A 25,732-nucleotide genomic window follows, 5' to 3' on the forward strand; every position below is an offset into this window, starting at 1 on the left:
GTGGGTTCCTCGTCGACAGTCGCTGCGTGAACAGAGCGCTGGGCTAGATGGCCCCCGGCCGGATCCAGTGTCAGGGCTCTCCTTGCCTTCTCACAGAAGGAAGGCTGCTGGTGCACAAAGCTAAATCGATTGCGGTCTTTTTCCAGACCCCTGAAAGTGGCCTGCCAGTGTCAACCATACTGGGCTAGAGGGACCGGAGGGGGAGGTCAAGGGGCAAGGCGGGGCTGCACTCAACTCCACAGCTGTGACTGGACCCATAACTTCCTCATGGTCAGGGCTAAAAGGGCACAGAGCAGGCCGGCCATCTCCTCTGTGTGTGAGGTCTACAGGAGCTCCTCCTCCTCCTTCTAAAGGTGCTTCTGTAGCTCCGGACTGAACGCCCATTTCCACAAGTAGTGCCAGTGAAGTACAAACACACGACCTCTGAATAAACTTTTGTTTTCCGGTAGAGGTGCCCTGGTGAGCGTCGCAAGCGCCTCTTTCTTTGTGGGAATCGCCGTTGGCCCTGCCCAAATAAGCTTTGAGGCTGCAGAATGGAAAGTGGCCCCCGCCTTTGGCTGCCCTGCTTCTCATGTGCCTTGGCAGGGACTCTGCATAGCGGGGTGGGTGGGTGTCTTCTCAGAACCCCAACTTCTGCCCAGTGAGGGCAGCATGTGCTGCTGTGTCGGGCGTCACTCGGGGTCTCCTGTCTGCCTGTGTGTAAAGCACCTGCTTTCCTTGCAGGAGGTCTAGGGTTCGACTGCCAGCAACATCTCCAGGCGGGGTGAGGAAGGACTCCTGCTTGAAACCCGGGAGGGAGGGAGGGAGGGAGGGAGGGCGGGCCAGAGCTGCCCCGTCCCTGCCCACCGTCTCGGGCTAGATGGACAAAGACTGACTTGGTAGGAGGAGGCTTGGTTCATTCATCCATCGATCGATCGATCGATCCGTATTCACACACACACACACACACCTAACCCCCCTTCCGGGCCGCCCATGACTCCATGTTCCTCTCCCCTTCTGTACAGCGCAGTTGCCTGCATGTACATAATGAGTCTTGACACTGACAGTGCAAATCTTTACTCACACCAACTTTGTACACAGTTGCAGATCCCCGGCACGTGGGCACAGACAGGCTCTTCCACAGAGTGGTCAGTTCACTTTTGCCCTATCCCTCCACGTTCAGCGTTGAAGCGGATGGCTGGGGTGGTGGTGGAGGAGGGCAGACTATCCCAGTGGAGGCCTGGGCCATGGCCGGGGCTGGGATGGCGGAAATAGTCATTCCTCCACCTGCCAAAGGCAACTTGAGTAGCGCCAACAGACCAGAAGCCTGAAGAGGTCTGCCCTTCTTAACTCTCTGAAGCATGAAGGCAAAACTCCTCGTAAGAAGAATCTTCCCCTACCTTCATATGAATTCTAAAGATTTCTGAAGGTGGCACAATTGTCTGCTCTGGACCCAGAACGCCTCCTGCTGCGGCTGCCCTTTGGCCTCCACGCAGCTGCCAGCGACTCCGCTCTCTCTCTTGCACAGACGGCGGCAGCAACGCTGCAGGGGGCAGAACCACCCCAGAGGCTGCGGAAACACGCCCGCCCGCCCGCACCTCGGGCATTCCGCCGCTAGGAGACCTCCGTGGCGAGCAGCCTTCGGGCTGGAGCTCTGGCCGCAACCCACGTGCCAGAGCACAAGGAGGCCCGGGGGTGGGTGGGTGGGTGGCCCCATTGGCCATTCGTTCAGAGCCAGGCGGGCCGGTCAGGCTTCGGCCCCAGCCAGTCAGTCCTTCCTGAGGAGGCTCCGTGGAGGCAGAAAGAGGAGGAGGGCGTCTTCATCTGGCTTGCCTCCGGAGCGGTGGGGAAGGAGGGTAGTGCCGGGTAGGGGGCACGTCATAGTGGCTGGGGATGTGGCTGTTCTTGGGGGAGTCGTAGTGGCTTGGGGGGACAGCAGGAGCTGCTGCTGCTGCGTGGGACACACCACCAGCCCCAGCCAAGCCGTTCCCTGGGAGAGGGAGAAAGAGAAGAGGAAAAGGTTGAGCAGCTCCCCCCGACATAGGAAGGGAGGGCGCCTCTCCCTATGCCCAGCCTCCCCCAGGCTGGTGGCCTCCAGCTGTGTCGGAGTACAATTCAATCACGGTGGCTAGCTGGGGACGATGGGAATCGATAGCCTCCCACTGCTGGAGCTCCCAGCTGGCTCTCTGCAGTCCTGACCCAGGGATGACTGGAAGGAGGGGAACATGGAGTCTCACCCAGCCCTTGAGGAACAGCCCACAACGTGTCATTCACTGAACTATCCAGCCGCATCGGCCTAATTTACTGCTGGCCTAATTTATTCTGCGCGCATGCCAAGACCAAAAAGCCCCCACTATTCTGTGAGCAGAAGCCTTGCTTCTGCACATCCAGGTGAGACACCTGCCCTGTTTTCTGCCCATCTGTCTTCTCTGCATCAGCGCAGTGCAGAAGCCTTAAGGAAAACACAGCAGCCATTGCTGCAGCCACAAGCCAGAGTTCAGGCGCTTTGGGGCAGCCTAAACGCAACGGCCGCCCTGCCAGCCCACCGCCAAGTACCTTCTTCCTCCTCCTCCTCCTCCTCCTCCAGGCTCTGGGCAGACTCTTCGAAGAGGCCGATCTCCGCGTAGGACATCTCGCGCTTGACAGAGGCCTTCATCTCCATGTAGCTGCCCTCTGAGGGCTTGCCCGTGAGGATGGGCAAGTCCTTGATGGTGGCGTAGGGGTTCTCGCTGCTCAGGGAGCTGTCGCTTCGCCACAGCAGCTCTTCCTTTGCATAACCTGCAAGGGGAGGGGGACGGAATCCGTTTGAAATCAAATACTGGTGTCTGTCCACTACTCAAGTGCCCAATTGCAAACTTTCAGGAGTTTTATTTATTTAGAACAGTTTCCCCAACCTTTCTACTTATAAATCAATCAATCAATCAATCTATCTATCTATCTATCTATCTATCTATCTATCTATCTATCTATCTATCTATCTATCTATCCAGAGCAGCTTTTGACTGAAACATTTAAAACACCCAAAATCCAATCTAAAACAATGAAACTGGTTCAAATAATGCATCCACCACCACCAGCAGCAGATTTACTAGGACCTGGCTAAACAGAACAGCTCTTCGCTTGGCACCTAACGGCCACGGTCTGTGGTGCCAGGCGAACCCCCCTGGGGAAGAGCGCTCCACAAATGCACGCCTTTCTTCCCCGGCCAGACCAACGCCAGCAGGGGCACCCGCGGAAGAGCTCCGAGGGAGGGGACCACCGGGCAGCTTGAGCGAGCCAGGGGTGGCCACAGGCAGTGCTAGACTGGCTGCTGCCTCCTGCGGAGCTTCTGCCCAAGAGCAGGCCTGCTGGCAGCCAAACGGCCGAGATGCCCTGGCCTGCCTTTGCTGGAGGTAGCCCGGGAGCGGCGCTTTCCACCGGCCTCCTGATCACAAACAGAGCGCAGCCCAAGTCCTCTCCCGCGTCGGACACAGAGCAGCAGACGCTTCCCTCCTCAGGTGCAGAGAAGCCCGCCCAGCCAACCAACATCAGGTCAGGCTGCTGGCATGATGGGAAAGGTTGTCCGTGAACCTGGAGCCCTGAACCCAGGGCTCAGGCTGGGGTGCTGAACCCCCCGCAGAATGGGGCCCAGGAGCAAGTCCGTGTCAAGCATCGCGTGGGAGGAGAAACCCGCTCGCCTCACCCCAAGGAGAACGAACTGGGGTCCTTCTTCAGGAGAAGCATATGTCCTCTAGGTCCCCCCCCTCCATGGAGCTGCCGCCATGGATTAAGGATGGCAAGCAGGACAGAAGGCCCCCAAGCGGGAGAGCCCTCCCCCCTCAGCTGCAGGCCCCCAGCCAAGATCGCTGGCTTCTGGAAGGGGGAAGTGGCAGCAAAGCCGGGCCCATTACCGTTACCTTTATATTTCCCGAGTCCGTTAGTGTAGCTGAAGCTGCGGTCCATCTGGCTTCCTCCTGAAGAAAGAGACACCCAGGGTTGGGGGCGGTGGGCGGGGGAGAGAAGCCGGGGGGCCGTTGAGTTAGATGAAGCTCTCTTGCTGCCAGTGAGTAACCCCCCCCCCCGAACTGGCACACAGAAGCAGGAACAAGGCACACCGAGCACTCGCCCCACTCAAAGGGCCTCACCTTGCCCTGCGTGGTTCCTGGCCGGAGTCCCCCTGTGGTGCTTCCAGTCTGCCGGCAGCGTGGCGTTGCAGTCTGCTGCCCCGGACATTCCCGGCCACTCCCGCTCTGGGATCTTTGGGCTGCTGATCAACTGAGACGTGAGAAAAGAGGCACGTTCACCCCAAGAGAGTCCACATCGGCAGGCCACGCACCAGCCATGCCCCGTGGCCAAAGGGCTCGGGAGGGCAACTCCACTCTTGGCAGCCAGAAGACATACACAGAGACACGTGTCGCCACCCCCCTTATGGCTCACGTGGCTCCTTTCAATACACGACTGACTCGGGAGGAGCCTCCTCCTCGCAGCCCAGACGCGGAGGAGGAGGAGGAGGCGCATCCTGGGCAGGGACACCGTTGGCAAGGTTCAGCTAGCCAGACCCAGGCCTCATAGGGGTGACATCTCCAGGGGGTGGGTTGAGGGGCACACCACAGGCCCCGTGTTTTGGCTAACCCTTATGCCAGTCATTTGTGGCTTCTGAACGGCAGCCACTGGCATCTTTCCCTGCCGGAAGCCTGTCACAGAGAGGGTCCATCCTGTTATTGACGAGACAAACTGAGCTGACAGCTGTCTCAAGAGCAACACTGAAATATGAATGCCTAAGTGACCGGAATGGTGACCTTCCGAACTCCTGCTGCGCTTCAGCACAAGGAGCTCCAGCTCCGCAAAGGGCAGAAGGCGGGAAAGGCCAAAGACGTCCATTACTTGGTGGTTTGGTTCCCAGGGAGGTAACAGTCTGGTTGCAACCAAGTGGAAGAGGCGAGGTCAGCGGCACCTTTTTCATAGGCGAAGAACCACTTCGCATGTCCTGGCGGCAAAGCAGGGGCTAACTAACCCATTGTTTGCCAGGTTACATGCTGCGAGCAAGCCGCTTTGGGTTTGAATATGCAGCCTCTGATGGCCCGATCGTAGGTTGCTTCATGACGTGCGAACTCGTGGGTTAAACAACAGAAAGTCATCCTAGGGTTAGCTGCCACGTTAATCCACAAGCTGCTGCCAAGACGTGTGAGCGGGCCCTGACGGAGGCCAGGGAAGTTCACTACCGCTGGGGAAAGTCCTTCCGTGAACAGCCACTGGGTGGAAAAGCATTTGGTGGCGGTTGAGAAGAGCGGGGGCTCCATGCTCAGTTCTCAGAAGCATCTGCTGGAGCAGGAGCAGGAGCGAGGCTTCTACTTGAGGAAAGCAGCTTGCACTAAAAGACATCTTGGGAGGACGTGAGAGCTGGAAACCGAGCCCCCGGCTGCTTCGTGCTACGCATACCATGGGTGGACTCGGCCCAGGTCCTCAAAATGTATTTTCCCACCTCCACCTGCCTCCAGCAACGTATTTAGAAAAACAGACAAACCCTCTCATCAACTTTCTGTTGGTGGCCCAGGCCTCATGTTTGTCCTCCTCTTAGGGTCAGAGAAGGCTGACTGGCCCCAAACGCCCCCACCGCCCCCTTCCGAAAAGTGGCGCGAGGCCCACGCAGCCGTGCTTGGGGTTGGGGTCCTTACCTTGGCAGGGCCCGCCTGCTCCAGGAGGCTGGGGGCACGGAGGCTCGGGGAGCAGGGCGACAGGGTGTGGTAGCTGGGGTTGGAGTAGTAGTGGGTGTAACTGGGAGGGACATCTGGGGAGGAAGACACAGGCGGCTGAGCACAGGCAGCGGCGCCCAAGCTGCTCTCTCGGGCTGACCTTCCGGCGCCTTGGACTGAGAAGCGCGCTTGCCATTCCCAGGGAGCCCCCTACCTCCCCGGCTGCTTCCCTGTCCCCTTTGCATACGGGCAGCTCCGGGTGTTTCTCGAAGCCCCAGCTGTACCCCCGCATCCCGCCCCCACCCCACCCCCACGCACACCACTGCCCTGCCCACAGCCTTACCCGGGACAGCGTATTCTGAGCTCTCTGGTCTCCCTGTGGTGTAGGCCACAGAGAGGTGCCGGTTCTCCTTGTCTTTCTGCCAGTGTCGGTAACAGAGGAAGAACGCCAGCAAGGCCACGAGCAAGACGGCCAGGATGATGATGCCAATCACAGCCCCAAGGGATGGGGGCCCGGCAGGGGCGGCAGGGACCATAGTGGGGGAATCGTTGGGGCTTTCTGTGCAGGAGAGAAGGAAGAAACTTGTCAGAAACGCAACCCTCTCTCTCTCTCTCGAGGAGGAGGCCGGGGCGGGTGTGGGACAAGACAGGTGAGTGTATCTGGTGGCTTTTCCCGTGTCGCCCCAGGGCACATCCTCCCCCCCTGACGGAAGAGATGGCCGTGCAATACAGGTACCTGCTCCTCCACCTCCTACCCCGACCTCAGCCAAAGGAGGGTCTTTGCAGAGCTCCCATTGAAGACCTTCTCTTTCCGGAAAGACCTTTCTCTTTCACACCCTCCTGCTCTCAGGCAGAATAACTCAGCTGCGCATTCTGAGCTGCACAAGCTCTAAGGGTGACTGGCCCACCCATGCTGTCTCCTCTCTCTCTCTTTCTGGTGGCAAGTGGAGCTGAAGGGGCATCCCTGTTGCAGGAGGGGCTTCAGGGAGGAAGGAAGGGAGGGAGGAAGGAAGGAAGGGGACAGAATGGTGCCCCACAGCCCAACTGGAACAAGAAGCTTCCCTTTTGCACCTTCTGGCAGCTAAAGGGCCTGTTCAATTTTTTCCTGCTTCACTTTTAAATTTGCAATATAACAAAAAAAATATTTTGTCAGTTCACAATAACAATAACAAAATATGAGCATATATCATGACATCATATGTGACATCACATATATGACATAGGCATTAGTATAAGCAGACCATCCATCCAACAGGCATCCAACCGAGATGGACGACTACAGAATATGCGTTTACACGCAGGGAGAACAGTAAGATGCTCAGCCTCTCCAGGGACAGGGGGTGGGTGTTGAAGGCAGGCATCTCTTGGCAGCTGTGAGAGCTCTCCGGACCCACTGTGGCGATCCATCTGCTCGGCCCCAAGCCAAAGGGATGTAATTTCAAGGCACACGGGCATCCCCAAATATCGAAGACATAGGAACTATAACTTCTGACCGAAAGAGGAGCCCCCAGAACACACGGCCACATCATCCGCCTTAATGAGGCATTTTCTGCAGCCCATCGCCAGCATCGAGCAGGGCTGGCCACTTCCTCTTCCACCGGATGCTGCAGCGTCCGACGCACATTGCTGAAAGGATCGCAGCGCTGAGCCTCGAGAAGGAAGACATGTGGAAGCTCCAGCAGCTTTCCACTGACCAGGCAGGCGGCGTAGGGCCTTCCAGCTCTTTATCCCATTCAATCCCAAACGCTCTGTCTCCCGCATTCCAATAAACTTTTATAAAGGGTCAGGTTTTGGCGGTGTCCCGGTTAATTCCTCCAGCAGCCGAGGCAGTGCTGAAATGCTGCATGCTGATGGGAGTCCCAGCAGACGCCAAGAGATGTTGCAGTTGGGAGCAGGGCCCCTCAGCACTCCTTGGCAAGCACTGGAAACGGTGACGGTTCTTCCACCAGCCCTATTTCTGATCCAAGAGCCCCTTCACGCCCAGCGCCCTTCATTCACCCGGAATGCAGGAGGAGGAGGAGGAGGCAACGGGGCGCAGCGCAGCACCTACTTGTCTCACAGCGGGCCCCGGTGTAGCCTGTGGGGCACAGGCACCTCCCCGTCTCTGGATCGCAGGAAGCCTCATTCCAGCACTGGCACCGGCGGGTGCAGTTCTCCCCGAACAGCCCGGGAGGGCAGCCTGCAAAGAAACCAGGCAGGGGAACTGTGGGGTGGAAGCGGGGCTCCAGCGCCCCTCCCTGCCCCCAGGTGCAGCCTCAGAGCACAGGCCACAGCCGGCCGGCCGGCCGAGAGGACCACTGCACCCTTGGGAGATGGCAAGCGAGCCGTGCCTTGCGAAGGAAGGGCCTCGCTCCAACGTATCTCCCCTGGGCTAAAGAGAGCTGGGAGGGCTGCCGTGTGAGCAGGAGCCCCCCCCCCCCCGGCCTCACTGCAAGGACAGGGTGCCGGCGGAGCTCCACCAGCTGCCCTCTTTTGTCCTCTCCTCCTTTCGGGGCTTCTTGGTCGTGGAGTAAAGTTAGGAAGAGAGTTTGGTGGGGGTGGCTTTGTGCCAATGGATGGAGCGTCTTGCAGCTGTGGCATCTCCTGCCTGGGCCCCACAGGATGGCCCTGAGCTCTTGTTGGACTTGGAGGAAACAGCCTCTGAGCCCAGCAGCCAGGGAGCAGAGCTCACCGGTGGTGGTGGTGGTGCAGCACCCCCCCCCCCAGTGCCCCCCCAGGACACAGACCTGGTCTCCAGAACATCCCCTCCCACATGACGGTCAGCGGGAGAACGGTGGGGGAAGTGTAGTGAGCAGATGCCAGCCCATCCCATCTGGGGGTCTCAGAGGGCAGCACTGCCAGGAAGGACGCCCCTCCACTCCCTGTGATCAAGGGAGCACAAGCCCTGCAAGCAGCACCCAGGACTTGCTCAGGGATCCACCAAGTCACGGCTCAGGACCTGGGGCAGTGGCAAACCCAGGCAACCAGGGCGTTGAAAGATCCGAGGCGGAGAAGACGACGGGGCAACTCCCCCGCCTCCCTCCCTGGCAGGAGAACGGCACGGGCTCGACGAGAGCCACCGTTTGTCTCTGCGACATGAGCGTCTGCATCGCTCTCTCGTGTTCTGGAACCAGGGGAGGGCACTCTCCCACACCCAACTCTAATGACCAGAGCAGGTGGGAGGGGCAGCCCATGGCCAGACCCCTTCCGCCCGCTGTGGAAAAGGGTACGTCTGCCAGGGTACTATGTCTAACGCACCTTCCCCCCCTTGGGTAACTCACGCCTTGAGCAATCGCTGTCCGTCCATCCAGGAGGACAATCGCAGGAGCCGTCCACGGGGTGGCAGATGGAATGGTTCGCACACTTGCAGGCCACGGAGCACTTCTTGCCGTAACGCCCCGGCTGGCAGGCTGCATGCGGGGCGGGGAGAAAGGGAGCTCGTTGTGGCACAGGCTGAAGAGTTCCTGGCCATCTCAAATCGATTTCCAAGAGGCTTTCTTCTCCTATGTACCACTTTGTGCAAGTGTTACAGCACACCTGGACTGTGACGGGGCATCAACGCGAAGTGAAGGCTACTCGGCGCCTATTCTATTTGGAGCTGACGACAGAAGAGCAAGGGTTGGGGGGGCCCTCCGGGGCCCCTCTAGAAGCAGCCTGAAGACTGCCTTGAACGGCTGCCCTCGTGAGCAATGGCGGCAGGGGCACCTGGGCACCGAGGTTTCATAAGGGCTCTACGCCCAGCCTCCCTTTCCGGCTATGCTTTGTTGACACCACTGAAATGGTGCAGGAGGAGGAGGAGGAGGAGAAAGTCCAATTCACCCGCCTGGCCACCTGCGGCGAAACACACAGCCACCATAACCTTTGCGGTGGGAGGCACTTCAACCCCATTCTTAATTTATTTTTAATTGCATTTACTTAGCACTGAAATGCTTTCCTGGCTATATTTAAAAAAATAATGAAATAATATTTAATGAAAGAGTGTTATTGTGACTGAATACTAAAGTACCAACTTTAAAAACTCTCTGCCACTCTGGGCCAAGTGGTTTAATGGTGGTGGGTAGAAAGGGTTGGGTTTTTTTTATCATGTTTTTAAAAGTAACATAGCACTACAGTGCTATAATGCTTTTTAAGTGGTATTCCTCTAATATTTTGACATTAAAAACTAAAGCTGGAAAAGCGTTTTAGTGCAAATTAAAAGACTGATTAAAAAAAGCAAACAAGGTGATGAAGTGACTCCTGCAGCAGGAGGGCCAGCTGGGCTGCACTCTGTCACCGCCTGGGTCAAAATCCTGCCCTGAAGAGGGGGGAGCGGCACCCAGGGCATCTCCTCTCGTGGAGACGGCACTGCTCTGCCCCTCTTCCAAAAAGGGGGGGAAGCCAGGCTCCCTGCGCTCTGAGAAGAGACGGGAGGGCCGCCTGGAACAAAGGCCGGGTGGCGGCCCCGTCCAGAGCGAGGGAGCGGAGGGGGGCAATGCCACCCTGAAGGCCTTGCGTGGGAAAGCAGCCCGAGACGCCCCCTGGTGTCCCCATATCTCTCTCGATAGGAAGGGCCTCGCCTCAAGACCGCTGCTGCTGCTGCTGCTGCAGTGCTTGTGCTAGCAGGGGCTTGTGGGAGGCTCTCTAAGAGGCCTCCTCCCGTGACAAAAGCTTTGGCTCCACTGGTGTCCGTGCAAAACACGGGTCACAGGCTGCAGTCGCCACGGAGACGGATCTCAGCAGGCTGGTGGCCGAGCCACTAGTCAGCAGGGGCCAAACTGCTGGAAATGGTGCCGCCCTGAGGCCGGAAGCCAGAGCTGCCCAGCTGCCATCTCCTCTCCCCCCACCCTCAAACTCCTCCCGGGAGGGAGGGCTCAGGTTCAATGGCCTGGAAGAACCAGGACAAACCACAGCCCTCACCGCCGAGCTACAACCCCAAAGTAGCTGCTGGTGCGCAAGCTTCCCGCTGAGAGCCTGGGGGCCAGGAAGCGAGCCCCGGCTCAGCCGTCCGTGGGGGAGCACGTGGGCCGCCGAGGCTTGCAGCTGCTGCAGACACACTCCGGCCACGGAGGCCGGCCTACTCACAGCGCTGGCAGGTGGGGCCACGGAAGCCGGGGGAGCAGTCGCAGCTCCCGTCTGTGGGGGAGCAGGCGGCGCCGTTCTTGCAGGAGCACAGCTTGCTGCAGTGCTGACCCCACTGGCCCTCGACGCACCGCTGGCCGCACCGCGGACCTGCAGGGCGAAGTGGGAAGGGAAAGGCCCGTTCGGCACGTGACGCAGCAGGAGCTGAGCTGACGGGCCGGAGCGGCCTCCGATCGGGGTTCTGGGTCTGCTGCCACGTGCCGGGCTGATGACAGCCACAGAATCCCAGCTGTACACTTCACAGAAGTACGAGGGTCCCACAGTGGGCATGTTCTGGGGATGCTGAAGGGAAGACGCAAAGCTGCCGCTTCCACCAGTAGTAGAGCAGCCTCAAAGGACACCGGCCCCCCTTTGCCCACAAGCCAACGGAGGCTCCCGCTGATGCAGCTCGTCAGGAACCAACTCAGGTTGGCAGCCCTTGTCGGATCCCTCCTCCTCCTCCTCCTCGCTCTCCCATCCCTTTGTACCAGGCCAGCGAGACAGCTGGGTTGGGTGGCGAGGCCTGGTGGGCCCTGAGAGCTGCCCTGGCCTGAGTCAGTGAGAAGACGCATCCAGCAGGAGGATGTCGCAGGCCTGGCTGGTCTTGGCTCAGCGCACAGGAGGCTGAACTTTCTTTCTTCCCTGCCTGCATGCCCCCCCCCCCCCGCCCCAAAACCCAGGAGCCACCGCTGATGCCCCCTTTACCTGCCCATCCAGGTAAGCAGCGGCACTGTCCTGTGACAGGGTCACAGCCATCTGCATTTTGGCAGGAACATTTCTTGCTACAGCTGAGGCCATAGAACCCATTCTGAGAGAGAGAGAGAGAGAGAGAGGTGGTGGTGGTGGTGGTGGTGGTGGTGAAGGAACAAAGGCTTCCCATTGCTAGGCGTACAGCCCCCCACCGCTAACTGCAGCCCCAAGAAGAACCGAGAAGAGCTCACGCCACAAGCTCACAGCCGCTCTCTCTGTGACTGTGAGCAGACATCCAGCTTGGTACTGGGACCCTCCTCCTCCTCCTCCTCTAAAGGCGGCTTACCGGGCACAGCTCCTGGCACTGCCTGCCGGACCAGCCTGCCGCACACGAGCACCCCCCGCTGACAGGGCTGCAGGTGGCTCCGTTGGCACAGTGGCAGGTCTCGTTGCAGCCGGAGCCCCACGTGCCAGCCGGGCAGGGCAGGGCACAGTCTGTCCCTTGCCAACCTGGGGGTGGAGCGGAGGAAGAAGGAATCAGCAGGGAAGGAGGCGTCCAAGGCAACCGCACGCCATGCACAGAGCAATCGGCTCGGGGCAGCAGCGTCGAACAGGGAAGCCGAGTGCTCGGGCCCAACGAAAAGGCCACGTCCAGCTGCCCAGTAAGCCGGAGGATCCCTGAGGAGGGCTGGAGGGAGACAGCGGCTCGTGCCCCTCCTCCTCCCCCAGCACTCCTTCGTACCTTCCTTGCAGGTGCAGCTGCCGTCCACAGGGGAACAGGCCAAAGCATTCTGGCAGGTGCAGGGAAGAGAGCAGTTCAGGCCGTACGTCTCGGCCGGGCAGGAGCCGGAGCAGTGCTCGTCCTGCAGGAGGCACCAGAGTGGCCGTGGCCCAGGCGCTGCTGGCAAGCGCCCCGCAGCCAGCCACCCCCATCAGAGTCCCCCCACATCAGCGCTGGGTTCTGCCGCATACTTTCTACCCACTCCCATCTGCTTACGGTGCTGATCAGGAGCACAGGGGCTGCCACAATGGGCAAGAACCACAACGGGCCACTGAGCTCCACGGCTGCTTCTGGCTGGCAAGAGAGCCGCAAGGAGGGCCCGAGCCAATGCACGTCCCCCCTCCCCGCCCCTCCCCACCCTCCGAGAGGGACTTACCCGGTAGCCTGCGGGGCAAAGGCAGAGCCCGGTTTCGCTGTCGCAGGTCCCCCCATTCAAGCACAGGCAGGGATCCCGGCAACCGACACCGTAAGACCCAGGAGGGCAGGTCTCATTGCAGTACAGCCCAGCCCAGCCTGGCTTGCAGGTGCATTCCCCGGAGAGCGGGTGGCAGCTGGAGAGGCAAGCAAGGACACCCCTCCTCTCAGTGGGGTTCAGGCCGGAAACAAAGCCGAAGGAGCCAGCTGGCCAGGCGGCAGGGGCCGCAGATGCCCTCTGGAAACCGCCCACCCACCCCGGTGCAGGCAGAGAGGTGGGCCTACCTCTGGGTGTAGCGAGGGTCGCAGAGGCAGGGCGAGAGGCAGGTGAGGCCATAGAGGCCGGCGGGGCACTCGCGCTCCTCGCAGCGGCCGCCCAGGAACCCCGCTTCGCACAGGCAGGCCCCGTTGATGTGGAAGCAGCGGCCTCCGTTGGCACAGTCACAGGCGTGGCCACAGTCCCGGCCATACTTGCCAACGGGGCACTCCTCACGGCATCTTTGTGGGGGGCGGGGAGAGAGAGAGAGAGAGATGAAAACAAGGTGAGTGAGTGCATGAAGGAGTAAAGCAGAGTGAGAGGAAAGCCCGCTAAAGTACACCAACAGTCGAAAAAGTCAATTCCAGCATGCACGGGGTTCTGAATACAACATATCCATGTACAAGCCCACACAGTCACTCAGGGACATGGCCATCGAAATGCCCCAAGCTCAGGAGCTGCTTTTTCGATCCACAAGGGGGCTCCGAGCTGCGCCACCGCCTGCTTCGAGGGACTCGGAAGCTCTCAGGAGGGCAGGGATCCGGCGCCAGGATCAGCTGCAGAGCCCACCCGGGGGACCCACCCGCTCCAGGCACTCACTGCAAGGCGGCTCCCAGCTCCTGGGGTTCCACCACGTGCTTAAGAAACGCAGCCGCTGCACAGCAGGAAACTCGATCTAGGCCAGCCCTTGACATCGCCCTTTTCCTTCCCCAATGTGGGTCAGCCTGTCCTGAGCCAGAAGCCCCCGAGGTGGGACAGTTCCCCACTCTTCCAAAGGAGCCCTTCTCTCTCCTGGAGCAGCCCTCCTGCACCCCCTGCCTGTTCCGGCACCAAGCCCCGCGTGGCGGCAGCAGCAGCAGCACCCTCCTGCCCCTAGAGTGCGTGCGTGCCCACCCCCCACCCCCCACCCCCCCCGGTAGACCAGTGGGAGCCCATGTGTAGTGAGCAGAAATATGGACTTCACAGAAATATGGACTAACCCTATCCAGGCCAATTACTTTCCCAGGCTGAGAAGTTTGGGGAACCTGTGAGCGGGAGCCCCTCCCTGCTCCTTCTGAGAGAGGGGAAGGATGCAGCCTGTCAGCATCCGAGAAAGAGGGCGGGGGAGGCAGCTCGCAGGGAAGCCTGTCAGACCCAACGCACAGGCTTCAGGCTTCGGCTTCACTTCAGGAGGAACCGCACACCCCACCGGCACGGAGAACCTGCTGTGCTGCTCAAAGCCGCGGCTTCCGTCTAGGTTGGGGCCCCCGACAGACACCCAGCTATGTGTGACAGTTTGATTAGCTGGAAGGAGGCGCTGACTTCCTTTGCACAGACATAGTCTGCACCCATTTCCCACCAATGAACTGTCGTCTTGCTGCACAAGTGGCTCGTTTCCATCTTGAGCACCAAAAGAACCCGATGGATGACGTGGGCCGGTCAGAACGAGAACCCCACTCGAGACGCCACGGCGTTTTGAAGGCGGACATTTTGGCAGCGAGAAGGTGGGCAGCAAGGGCACCCGCCTTTCCCAAGCGTGGGGAGGCTGAGCCTCCGCCTCCCGCCTCCTCAGCACCAGGCTGGCTTCTGCTGAAGGGAAGGGAAGGGGCCGTGCCACGTGCAGCACGTGGGAAGGAACGGAGCTGACGTTCCAGGACCACGGCAGGCAAAGGAAGCGGCGGAGCCTCTGGGCCCTCCTGGGCTCAGCCAAGGTCACTTATCCGAAGCGGGCTGAGATGATGGCCCCCGGCCCCGGCCCCCGGCCCCTGCCCCTGCCCCTGCCGCCCCCAGCAGCAGCAGCAGCAGATGTGTGGCCAAAACAACCCCCCAGGTGTGCCTGAAGCTCCTCCGCTTCACACGGAGATGGGAAAGCCATCAAGTCCTGCTCAGGAATTGGCTTTTTTACTTCCGCCCTGGCTGTCCATTGTTTGCATCACTTAAAGAGGCTGGAAAGCAGCGCCGCTTCCTTCTGCCTCTAGCTGCATCCTTCCGCCTCCAAGCCAAGGCAGGCCCAGCTTCTAACTTACTTCCACCACTGACGCGGACTGCGTTTATAAAGGCTGCTGTTGCTTGAGGCAGAGAGGGAGGCGACTGGCGTAGGCCGGGGCGAAGCCACGCGAGAGACCGTCCGAAAGGCAAGGAGGGGCTCAGCCCTTCCGCCTGGCTGTGGGTCGCCCTGTCACGGGGCCAGAAGTCCCCTTGCCACAGTGAGCATCACCAAAACGCCGCCCAGGGCATAACGGCATTTTGACACTGCGGGGATGGCAGGGCTCCTGGCCGAAGCCTGCGCTCTCCTGGCAGAACCCGCCTTTCAGGCACGGAGAACCAGCCTGGGAGCAGGGCAAGGCCCCCTGGAACTCGGCCATACGCTCTCGGCCTACTCACCGCTCTCCAGTGTAGCCCAGCGCACACCGGCATTGCCCAGTTTCAGGGTCACACTGGCCTCCGTTGTGGCACCGGCACTCCCCTTGGCAGCTGGAACCAAAGCGGCCGTCAGGGCAACGGACGGAGCAGATGGCGCCCTGCGCGGGGACGGGGAGAGAACACAAGAGAGCCAACGTCGCCTGGGAGGGCCCTGCAGCTCGTGCCCAAGCACGCATGGCGACCCAAGGGAGCTGGTCTGGGGGACGTGGGCTTCCCTCCCAATCTCTCCTCCCGGTGACAGAGGAGGGAGGGAGGGAGGGGTAGACGAATAATGCGTGGTCTGGCGGCCCTGTCCAGAGTGAGGGAGCGGAGGGAGGCAATGCCACCCTGAAGGCCTCGCGTGGGAAAGCAGCCCGAGAAACGGCTCAAGGGATCCCCAGCAATGCAGGGACACACACACACCCCTCCAAACCCTGGCAGTGGATGGTGGGGGTGGGACGAGGCAGAACAGCCTGTGGTCAGGTGGGCTGACTGAAAAGAGCAGAAATGCCAGCGGCCATGGAGCCTCCGACCAGCCAGCCACAAGGCCGGCTTCTGGACTTCAGGCCTTGTTCATAGTTCACCTCAAGCACTCTCAAGCAGAGAAGGAATTCAGGGGGGAAATGGAGAGAGAGCGGACTACAGAGGGCCCCGTTTCCTCACCCCTCCAGCCTAAATCATTCAGAGCCCTGAACGCTCTTCTCCCCACACCCCACTCGCACCAGAGCACTCAACGCTCAGGCTACAGGCCAGAGCTGCCCCCCCACCCCACTCTGGACTACTCAGGCTGGGGATCCCCCTTCCCCCCCCCAGTACCCAGAAACACCCCAGGGCTGTCTGGGAGATCAGAGGGTGGGATGGGCCGCAGCCTGAGCCCCTGCCTGCCTGCCTGCCCCTTCCTGTGCCCCAACGTACCATCCATCCCGGCGGGCAGGTGCACTGGCTGGTCCCTGGGGAGGTGCAGATGCCCCCGTTCTGACAGGGGCAGGGGGCCTGGCACGGGGGTCCGCCGGTGCCATTGAGGCAGGGGAGCTCGCAGCTGGAAGAGAGCAGTAGGGGGCATCAATCCAACAGGAAGGGCTCGAAAGCAGCCTTTCCTATCATCTGGGTGGTTTGGGGGACTCAGAATTAATTCCTCTGCCTTCGCCCAATGCAGCAGCAGAGGAAGTGCTGAAGTCAGCAGCTGCCCTGGGCCAGTCCTGCGCAGCTGGGATGAGCCCTGCCGGCCCCCCTTGAGGACGGGCAGGGTCCAGACCGAGAGCGCTGCTCCGGCCGGAATCCCAGTGCCGCCCCCTCCCTGCCGCCAGTCTCCCCCACCCAAGTCCCTCCCCTCCCCTACTCACTGTGGCCCGGTGTAGCCCTGGGAGCAGTTGCAGGCGCCCGTCCGCCAGTCGCAGCCAGCGCTGTCCCCACAGCGGCAGTCCAGCAGGCATCCTTGGCCATAGGCTCCCGGGGCACAGGGCTCTCGGCACAGGGGGCCTCTGTAGCCGGGTGGGCAGGCACAGGCCCCGGTCACTGGCTCGCAGCTGCCTCCGTTGGCACACGCACAGGGCTTCTGGCAGCCGGGTCCCCAGAAGAGGCTGCTGCACTCTGGAGGAAGGGGGAGGCTGGTCAGAGAGGCCCAAGGGCAGCCGCTGCTCGCCACAGGCCAGCGCCACAAGAGGGTGCCCTTGGGCCTCCCTAGCCAGCATCGCAAGGACAGGCACGTGCTTTGAGAAGGGCTTCAGCTGCCTGGGCTGCACTGAAGCCTGGGCTGGGCTGGGCTGGGCTGAGGAGGCGGCTGTGGCTACCGGCCCTGCTGAAGCGGCTGGCCAGACCCCCTCCCCACCCACCCCCGACAAGAGCTCACCCTATTCTACCGGATGGGCAACGCATAGCCATTGGGGAGGGCCAGAGGCCGCCATTGGGGAGGGCCAGAGGCCGCCCCTGCCACTTTGGCTTTCCCAGCTGCCATTACGGCCCCAGGCACGGCTGACTCGCGCACAGGGTTCAGTGGCACGTGGGAAGCCGCTTCCAAGGTGGCAGACGACTAGTTTCCTTTGCCCAGAACGTGGCTCCCCTAACCGGCAGCGGCTCTCGGGTAGACAGCCCCTCTCCCGGCACTTGCTCTCCAACGGCAAGGACCGCACCTGGCCTGGGGCCACCTTCTCAGCACGCACAGCGGCTGCTCTGCCACATCTCCCTATGTACCTGACTGATGACTGGCTGCAATAGCCAGAAGCACAAGCCCCCCACCCCACCGCATCTAGAGAACCTGGGTCTCCCTCCGGCTCCTGGGGAGGAGGGAACGGGCACCGCGCCCTGCTTGCGACCCTCCTGGGGCCCACCTGAGCCTGGAGCTACACAGATCCTCTACTCAGCCCGTTCTCTGCAGAAGTCAGTCAGGCGTCCCAGCTGCTTAGCCTGCTGCATCCAACTAGGGAAGAGAACTGCCACTCCGCCTGCTCAAACTGGGAGCACCGCCTGCTTCCCCCTGGAGCAGACCCCCCCCCCAAGGATTCCAGGGTTGCCCAGAAGATTCTGGTTGCAGCCAGCCTTTCTGGGCTGCCTGGCCTGTGGAGAAACACTCTGCAGCCTCCAGCACTCAGTCTCTCCTGACCCTGACTCTCTCTCCTGACTCTCCAGCGTTGATGTCCCAGACAAGCAACACAATCGGATGGAGCAGAGATCAAGGCAAAGTTAGATGGGTGTTCTTATGGATATGTCACGTTGTTAAGCCATTTACTGCATTGTCCGACTTGAAAACCCAATTCAAATGTGACAGGACGGGGGGACTCACCGCTGGAGCAGTCTGCGCCACGCCACCCCTGCTCGCACTGGCACTGGTCTGGAGCCACACACCTCCCATGCACACACTCCCGGGTACAACGAGCTGGAGCCAAGAGGGGAGAAGGAGCAGGGTCACGGAGCCGTCTCTCCCCACCCACCCCCACTCTGGGCCTCTGTCTTAGCCCTCTCTCAACAGGCACCGCAAGCTTCCTTCAAGGCAGCGTTTGGGGGCGGGATGGTGGTGAGGGAGCCCAACTCATGTGGCGCCAACGTCGTGCCAACGTCAAGGCAGGAAGCTGCCCCTTGAAGCAGGGGCCAAATCCACCCCCCAGGCTTCCCCAGAGAGCCTCTTCTTCTCCTCCCCATTCTAACAGGCTGAAATGCCTCTCCGAAGGCTGGCGGACCAGCGGCAAAGGGCTTGGCATTAAAATCAGCTGGGATTATTTTGGTCCCCCCCCCCCCCGGGATGTGGCCCTGGAAGCTTCTCCAGGATGGCATTTGGCCCTCGGGCTGAGAGAGTCCCTCCACCTTCAGGGATGCAGAGGGGGACTTACGGACACAGGCGTTGCTGCTCTCGTAATACCCCTGGCAGCAGCGAAAGCGCCTCCTGTAGTCGACTTTCACGGCTTGGCGGTAGGCTGCCTTGTACACCACTCTGTGGAGGAGCAAAGAGAAGCCGTGGTGGACAGAAAGGCCCCGGAAGACCCCCCAGCTGCTGCCACGGAATAACCAGGGGGTGGGCAGAGGTCAGCCTAGCTGAAGCACACGCCTTGAAGCCAGGGGTTTCAGGAAACCCATGGGACAAACGTTCCCCTTAAAAGACACACCCACACTCACACACCCTACCCACAACTCTGAAGGAGCCACCTGGGCCAAGGGCCCGGGGAGGACCAGGCAGGCCTATCTGCTTCCCATCTGGCCTGGAGGGGGAGGCCCCAAAGAGGCACGCACGTTCTCTCCACCCCCAGCATCTGTTGCTTAAGGGGGCTGCTGAGGCCGAGCTGGGCGGTTACAAGCACGAGCCGTGAGCTAGTAAGTTCTCTACGAGCTCCTTGGGGCTGTCTTAACCCAGCCACCCTCGCCCAGCCGCAGGACTTGCCGCAACAAGGGGATGATGCCATCAGCTAATCTTGAGAAGGCTGCTCCTCAGAGGCTCGCTGAAATAATGCACGTGAAGTGCCTGGACCTCAGGAGCCTTTTGTGCCAAGCACTGCAGGCCTCAGCAAAGAGCCAGAGGGAAAAGGGGTTCAAATGCTCAGAGGCAGGTGGGGGAGTCACCGTTCCTTTGTCAGGAACCAGAGGCCTCGGTAAGGCCTACCCAGGCCAGACAGGCTGCGTGGGTCACCAGGACGGCTTGCCTGCCGACTTTGAGGGGCTGGAGGGAAGTCTCGGGGGCCTGGGAGGGTTAGGGTTGGGGGAGGCACGGGGCCTGGGGAGGCAATGAGTGCAGACAGAGGCCAAGAGCTCCCCGGGCGGTCTTACACAAGTCAGCCTCCTTTGCCTTACTGGGGTGGGGGTGGGGTCTGCTGGTGAAAGGGCAGAAGAGGAGGCTGCTCCATAGGGTGGAGATCAAGACACAGAGAGGGGGTTCACCCTGCCCCCTCTGGAGGGGAGCAACAGAGGAGGAACAGCCGCCTCCCCTTTGGGCCCTGCCAGGCTCCTCTCTGGGGGAAGGGCACCGTGACTTTGCGACTGGGAGAGGCAAGAACCCTGTCAAGGTTCGCAGGAACTCCAGTGGAGAAGAGCCCTGCCGCTGCCCCCACCACAACCCAGCCAGTAGCAATGCTGTTTTCGGAAGAGAACTTCACCTGGGGGGACTCCCAAAGAGGCACCAGGTTTTCCTGTGGAACTTAAGCATCAAGCTGAAGTCATAAAATCGAGAAAGCAGTGGGCAGCCACGGAACATGTGGAAGGGCCCCACGCAAACGCTTTACCGCTACTCAGCACTCTCCGCTGGACACCAACTCCCTCCAGCCCATCACAGAGGTGCAAACTCTTCTGGCAGCTGCACGCGGCAAAGGATCCAGAGCTCCATCCCTCCTGCCCACCCACGAGAAGCCTGACAGAGCACTGCTGAGATTCGTCTGGCCCACGGGGGACCCTCCAGGCCGATTCCCCCCCCCCCCCAAGACTACCGAAGGAAGGTCCAGCCACGCAACGGGCGTGAAGAGCCAGACCCGCTCTCCTGTCCTTACTTGTGCTGAGTGCAGGTCTTGGCAAAGGGCCAGCTCCTCTCGCAAGGCACCTGGAAGGCCTGGGCAACGGGCTGCAGGTACGACTCCTTGGAGGGGGTGGTGAAGCTGCGAGGAAACAGAAGACGCCACCTTGAGTGGGAAGGAGCCAACGTTTAATATTCCCCATCGGGTTTCAGGAAGGAAAATGGGAAACAATCAAACACTAAGACAGACTCCTAAATTCTTATCTAAAGCTCTGGCGAGAAACGGTGTCCACTTCTTTCATCGCCGTTGCACTCCTGTCTCGCTTGTGGACTTCCCATTGGGGCAGCTGGCCGGGCAGTGTGCAAACAGAAGGCTGGACAGCGCCCTGCGATGAAGTCCTTCCTTCGCGCTGTCCTGAATCCCCCACTATTTGCATTCACGGGAGGACTGCTTTGGGTCCTAGCAAAAAATCTCTCCTTATCCCCTTTTAACAAGTATCCACAAGCCACCTTTGGGCTGCAATCATGATTTGTGCTCTTGCCCCTCCCCCCTCTCCAACCACATTGCCCCCCCCTTCCGGTTCCAGTCACTGCCTCCCCCCCCCCCCCCCCCAGTTTCTTACCTTTCCCAGTAGCTGCAAACATCAGGGTCATTAGGATTGAGCAAGATGCTCCAATCCGGCTGCATCCACAGCAACAGAACAGCATACTGGATCATCCTCCTAACAACAGACAGAAAGGAGGATGGTTAAATTGTGGCCCAGAAGTTTTATTCCAATTGTGAGCCACCACCACCACCCGTCATTTTATTCCAAGCACCCTCTTTCAGGTTAGCCAGGAGAGATAGGTTCATGTCTGTACAACTCTCCGCTCTGGACGTGAAAGTAACAAGCAACTGAGTTCAAGGCATCTTGATTGAGGGACCTCTGACAAAGTGATTCTGAGACTTGAGAAGCATGCGTGTTTGTGTGTTGGGACCCACCTTTGGCTCTCTGAATTCAGTTCCAGAGATTTGTATGGCCCCAAAGAGTCCTCTAGGCCACATGGCACACGCCGTAGGAAGGGAGGTGAAGGTCTAGCCCAAGTTCCATGGTGTAAAAGCTATCGGCCAAAACTATCTTATCGTCAGGGCAGGAAACCCCCAGGTGTGGATGGCTGGCTAATGAGTGCAAGGGTTGCTCTGATGGCCCAAGGAACACATGACGTAAAATGGAGAATCTGTCCCGTCTGGAATATATTCCTGGTCCTCGCTAAGCCAAGGAAGAAGTACAGACTCTCTTCTCTGCTGAAAGAAAAGAACCAAGTGCTGGCAGCTGCTGCCAGATGGAGGAGACCTGCAGCAAGTGACTCTGCTGTGCTCATGGTGCAATTCTGCACGTGCAGAATCCAATCCAGGCAATAGCTGATTATTATTATTATTATTTATTTATTTATTTATATAGCACCATCAATGTACATGGTGCTGTACAGAGTAAAACAGTAAATAGCAAGACCCTGCCGCATAGGCTTACATTCTAATAAAATCATAATAAAACAATAAGGAGGGGAAGAGAATGCACCAAACAGGCACAGGGTAGGGTAAAACTAACAGTATAAAGTCAGAGCAAAATCAGCTCCGGGAGTAGAAATGTTGAAGCTTGCTACAAGATGGTCACCTGAACTTGCCAGAGTAGACGCGGGGGGCCGGGGGGGCGGGGCGGGGGGAGGCTTCCCTTGTCCAGGCTGACCGTCAAGCCAAAGCCCTGACTTCACGATAACGGGGTACATGATACATGATTATGAAGACAGTGAACCGGAATTAAGAACGGACAGATTTGAATTTTAGAAGTAAGGCAGTTTGAGGACAGGGGAACCTACAATGAGGGACCTCCACTGTTTCATGGATAAGTAAAATAGTGAGAAAATAAGAAGCATTTATTGTCTGGATCTCAGCCTTTTGGCAAATAAAATGCCAGCCTTCTGAAAATGGGTGTGAACGAGCAATACCGAGCAATCTAGAAGTAATCAATGAAGTCGGGTCTCTACAAAAGTTGCTACAGGACTTTTTCAAGGAATCTACATTGCTTTTGGAGGATACAAACACAGAAACGTTTTAAACATTCTAAACAAATCATCCCCCCTCCCGGCGATTTTCTTTAATAGCACCTGAATTCCCCCCACCCCTCCAGCATGGCATCTGTCCAAGTAGGACATAAACACAGGAAGTGTTGTGTGAGAACAGGAAGTGAGCAGAGTGGAGGAAGGTTTTCCTGCTGCGGGCAGACATTCTGAAGGCAAGATGAGCCCTGGGTGTCGTTGTGTCCCACCCCACCCCACCCCCCCGGTGCCATTTGCTGCAGCCATTCCTCCCCCACGAGGGAGAGGGGAATTGATTGTCTCCAAGGGTTGTCAAGGAGCCTGTAACGGATACACATACTTCTTATTGTTCAGAAACACTGGCTGTTGAAAATCCCAACCAAAAACCCAGCAGGCCACTTCACACTGACTCCTTACAGCTGACCTCCCATCACACACGCCCTGCATGTCTGCCTGCCCAACTCCCGTGCCCAGGGCCCATCGGCAGCCTCCAGCGAGACGCAGGAAGCCCTCTCCTTCCCAGGGGAACCCAGTGGAGATCATCCCACGAAGCTGAAGGGCAGGAGACTCAGACAGACAAAAGGAAGGACTTCACACAGCCCAGAGTTAAACTATGGAATTTGCTACCACAAGATGTAGCGATGGCCACCAACCTGGGCAGCTTTCCAAAGAGATTAGACAAATTCATAGAACATAAAGTTATCCATGGCTACTGTCCTGAGGGCTCTGAATCACCTTCCGAATCTGAGGCAGCCGTGGGAGGGGGCTCTTGCCATTCGTGTCCCGCCTGTGGGTTTCTCGCTGGGGCATCAGGTCGGCCACTGTGTGAACAGGAGGATGGGCTGGAGAGGCCCCTTGGGTCTGATCAGGCGCCGCTCGTCATAAGAACATCAGAAGGGCCCTGATGCTGGATCGGACCGAGGCTCCATCTAGTCCAGCACTCTGTTCACACAGGGGCCAATCCGAGGTACGTTTGACGGCAGCTTCTGATTCAATTTATCTTTCTTCATGGGGCCTCTTGTCTCTCTGAGATACTGCAATATTGAATTGTTCTTAATATTCTCGTAAGCTGCCTCAGGGAGTTTTATATAGAATGGTGGCCTATGTTTTAATATTAAGATAGCTGAAAATGGACAAAGCAAAACTGGTCTGTTCCTGAAAAGAGGGCTGTCTGGCTAAATCCCTGACAGAACCATCGCTCAAGCTGTTTGCTCAGGACATTCTGAAATCCCGTTCTGCATTGATGTGACAGGTAAGCTCACACACATAATTTCAATATGCAGTTCAAAGCTGTCTTACATATTCTAAACCAGAAACACAGAATACACTGCCCTGCCTTTGCCTGTCACGTAATGCTTCAAATAAAGTCGATCAAATTTTCTTTGAAAGACCAAGAGTGGAGCTGCATCCTTCCACGGGAGGCGATACATTGGGATGGAATCCAACACCACGGAAAAGAGCGTTTCCCGGAGCTGCTTCACACGCATCCGTTTTCTTTCCCAAAGCAACAGCTACAGCAGCCTCCCTCCTCCTCGCACAATGGAGAAACCTGTGTCAAGTGCATATCACTCTTGCACACTCATAACTCATGCTACACGTAGGAGACCTCTGCAGCCCCTTGTAAAATCCAGTGAACCGGGCAGAGCAATGATGAGATAAAACCTCTCCTCCCCGTCTCCCACATTATCCATGGCTACATGTAACCTCCAGCTCTGAACACCCATTGCTGGGGACCCTGAGCAGGAGGGGTTATCACTGAGCTCCTGCCCTGCTTGTGGGCATCCGGTTGGCCCCTGGAAGAACAGAAGGCTCAACTGGGGCGCTTTGTTCTTCTTGGGTTCTTACGTTCTGGACAAAGGCCCTTGAAAATGTTCCCAGCCATGACGGAAACAAGTAGAGCACCTGGAAATGATTACACTGAAGATGACACTTCCCCCCAACCCCACCCTGCCCCTTCTGTCCGTGAGACACAAATCCTACCCCCACTTCCCTGCCCTAGGTGCAAGGACCACCCGCATGCCTGGAAGATGAGGAGAAAGGGGAATCCAGCAGCAGCAGGACTGCCTCCTGGCCCACCGGCCCACTCACTCCTGCCGGCAAGGCTCAGTGAAGTCAGAGGGAGGCAGGTGGGAGAGGGCTCCCTGGAGCTCCCGAATGTTCCTGGCCAGCAGCTTGGATAAGAGCCCCACACAGCCTTTCCAGGGCTCGTCTAGCCCCTGGAGAGAGTCAAGCTCCATGTGCGCAGCCCACACACTTTCTTTGTGAGTACAACTAGATTCCTGTGGCTACAACCACAAAGACATTCTTGGGGGCTGCCCCACCTACTCTCTGCCCCCATAGATCCAGCCCCTCGAGTATCTTCTATGAGGGCGGGAAAACATTCCTGTTTCAGCTGGACTTGAGGAGGCGTGGAGTACTTTTACCTCTCTTATTTAACATGGGCATTCTATTCTGTGTGTGTGTGTGTGTGAGAGAGAGAGAGAGAGACGCTGACTGAGACTGAGAGACAGCATGGGCCCCAATCCTTTGACATATAAAGCCCTGGAAACAAACATGCAATATGCTGGCAATCTTTTAAAAGCACTAACACCTCTTTCTGCATTTGTGGCAGGGCTGCACTTTGGTCTTGATGCTAGCTAGCATGAGGGCTCCTAGCACATAATCCTCTTGAACCACTGGGAATTCACTGGGGCTCCAAGGGTCACGCCTTGGAGTCTTACTGGGTCTCCGTGTGTGTGTGTGTGTGTGTGTGTGTGTGTGTGTGTGTGTGTGTGTGTATCCATCTCTCGTTGCATCCCTCCCTAGTAGAGGAAGATGAGTGGAGGAAATGGTCTCCTTTGGCCTTGGAGACCAAAGGCCCCAGGTCAGCTCTAGAAGCGCAAGCCAGCTCAGACACGGTCTCCGCCTGCCTGCCTGCCTGCCTGCGGGCTGGATGGCACAGGTTGCTTCAAATGGCTATGCCATTTCCAACTGGCTGCAACCTGGAAAGACTTTTTAAAAGCTCTGCAACAGAACTACGCTTTGCCCTTTAAGGGATACATCTGGACTGCATCAGCCACAAATAGTGTTGTTTTTGTGTAATCAAATAAACCTTCCCATTAAACTGTGTGCTGTGTTTTTCTCCGCGTTTCTTCTCTAACTGACTGGAAACAGGAAATGACCTCTAGAGCTTCCCATTATCACCAGCTGGAGGTTGTGTGGGAAACGGAGCTGCCTTGCTTGCTCCCATCCAAGTCACCGACACCAATTCAGCATTCATTCAGGCTGAGAGCTACCACCAGGCAAAGTGGGCAGAAATGAGGGCGAGGCCACACCGCCCTCTCCCAGGGCTGGGAAACTGCAATACAAGCAGATTTCTAGCTGCTAAAACAAGGGAGGGTCACTCGTGAATTGGAGAAGTTCTAGAATTAGGATTGGGGGGGGGGGCACAGAGAAGCTACAGAAGGCCTGTGCCAACCTGTCAGTTGCTGGAGGGATCT

The 25,732-nt window shown here is 58.6% G+C and overlaps 1 protein-coding gene across 1 annotated transcript in view; it reads right to left on the reverse strand.

Moving 5' to 3' along the window:
- Positions 1-1,074: 1,074 nt before the first annotated feature.
- The window catches only part of PEAR1 (platelet endothelial aggregation receptor 1), a 33,769-nt gene continuing 9,111 nt past the window's right edge, over positions 1,075-25,732 (reverse strand). The window contains exons 3-23 of the mRNA XM_063145795.1: positions 20,801-20,899; positions 20,215-20,319; positions 18,574-18,674; positions 18,030-18,122; positions 16,594-16,840; positions 16,166-16,289; positions 15,233-15,369; positions 12,898-13,110; positions 12,575-12,749; positions 12,160-12,280; positions 11,764-11,927; positions 11,433-11,535; positions 10,692-10,838; positions 8,912-9,040; positions 7,702-7,830; positions 5,995-6,210; positions 5,634-5,746; positions 4,104-4,233; positions 3,876-3,932; positions 2,536-2,757; positions 1,075-1,969 (exon numbers count right to left, since the gene is read on the reverse strand). Of these exons, the coding sequence (XP_063001865.1) occupies positions 1,800-1,969; positions 2,536-2,757; positions 3,876-3,932; positions 4,104-4,233; positions 5,634-5,746; positions 5,995-6,210; positions 7,702-7,830; positions 8,912-9,040; positions 10,692-10,838; positions 11,433-11,535; positions 11,764-11,927; positions 12,160-12,280; positions 12,575-12,749; positions 12,898-13,110; positions 15,233-15,369; positions 16,166-16,289; positions 16,594-16,840; positions 18,030-18,122; positions 18,574-18,674; positions 20,215-20,319; positions 20,801-20,895 (2,991 nt within the window). The 5' untranslated portion in view covers positions 20,896-20,899 and the 3' untranslated portion in view covers positions 1,075-1,799. The remainder of the gene's footprint in view (positions 1,970-2,535; positions 2,758-3,875; positions 3,933-4,103; positions 4,234-5,633; positions 5,747-5,994; positions 6,211-7,701; positions 7,831-8,911; positions 9,041-10,691; positions 10,839-11,432; positions 11,536-11,763; positions 11,928-12,159; positions 12,281-12,574; positions 12,750-12,897; positions 13,111-15,232; positions 15,370-16,165; positions 16,290-16,593; positions 16,841-18,029; positions 18,123-18,573; positions 18,675-20,214; positions 20,320-20,800; positions 20,900-25,732) is intronic.

Source organism: Elgaria multicarinata, chromosome 21 (assembly GCF_023053635.1).
Source record: "Elgaria multicarinata webbii isolate HBS135686 ecotype San Diego chromosome 21, rElgMul1.1.pri, whole genome shotgun sequence".
Classification (NCBI taxonomy): Eukaryota; Metazoa; Chordata; class Lepidosauria; order Squamata; family Anguidae; genus Elgaria; species Elgaria multicarinata.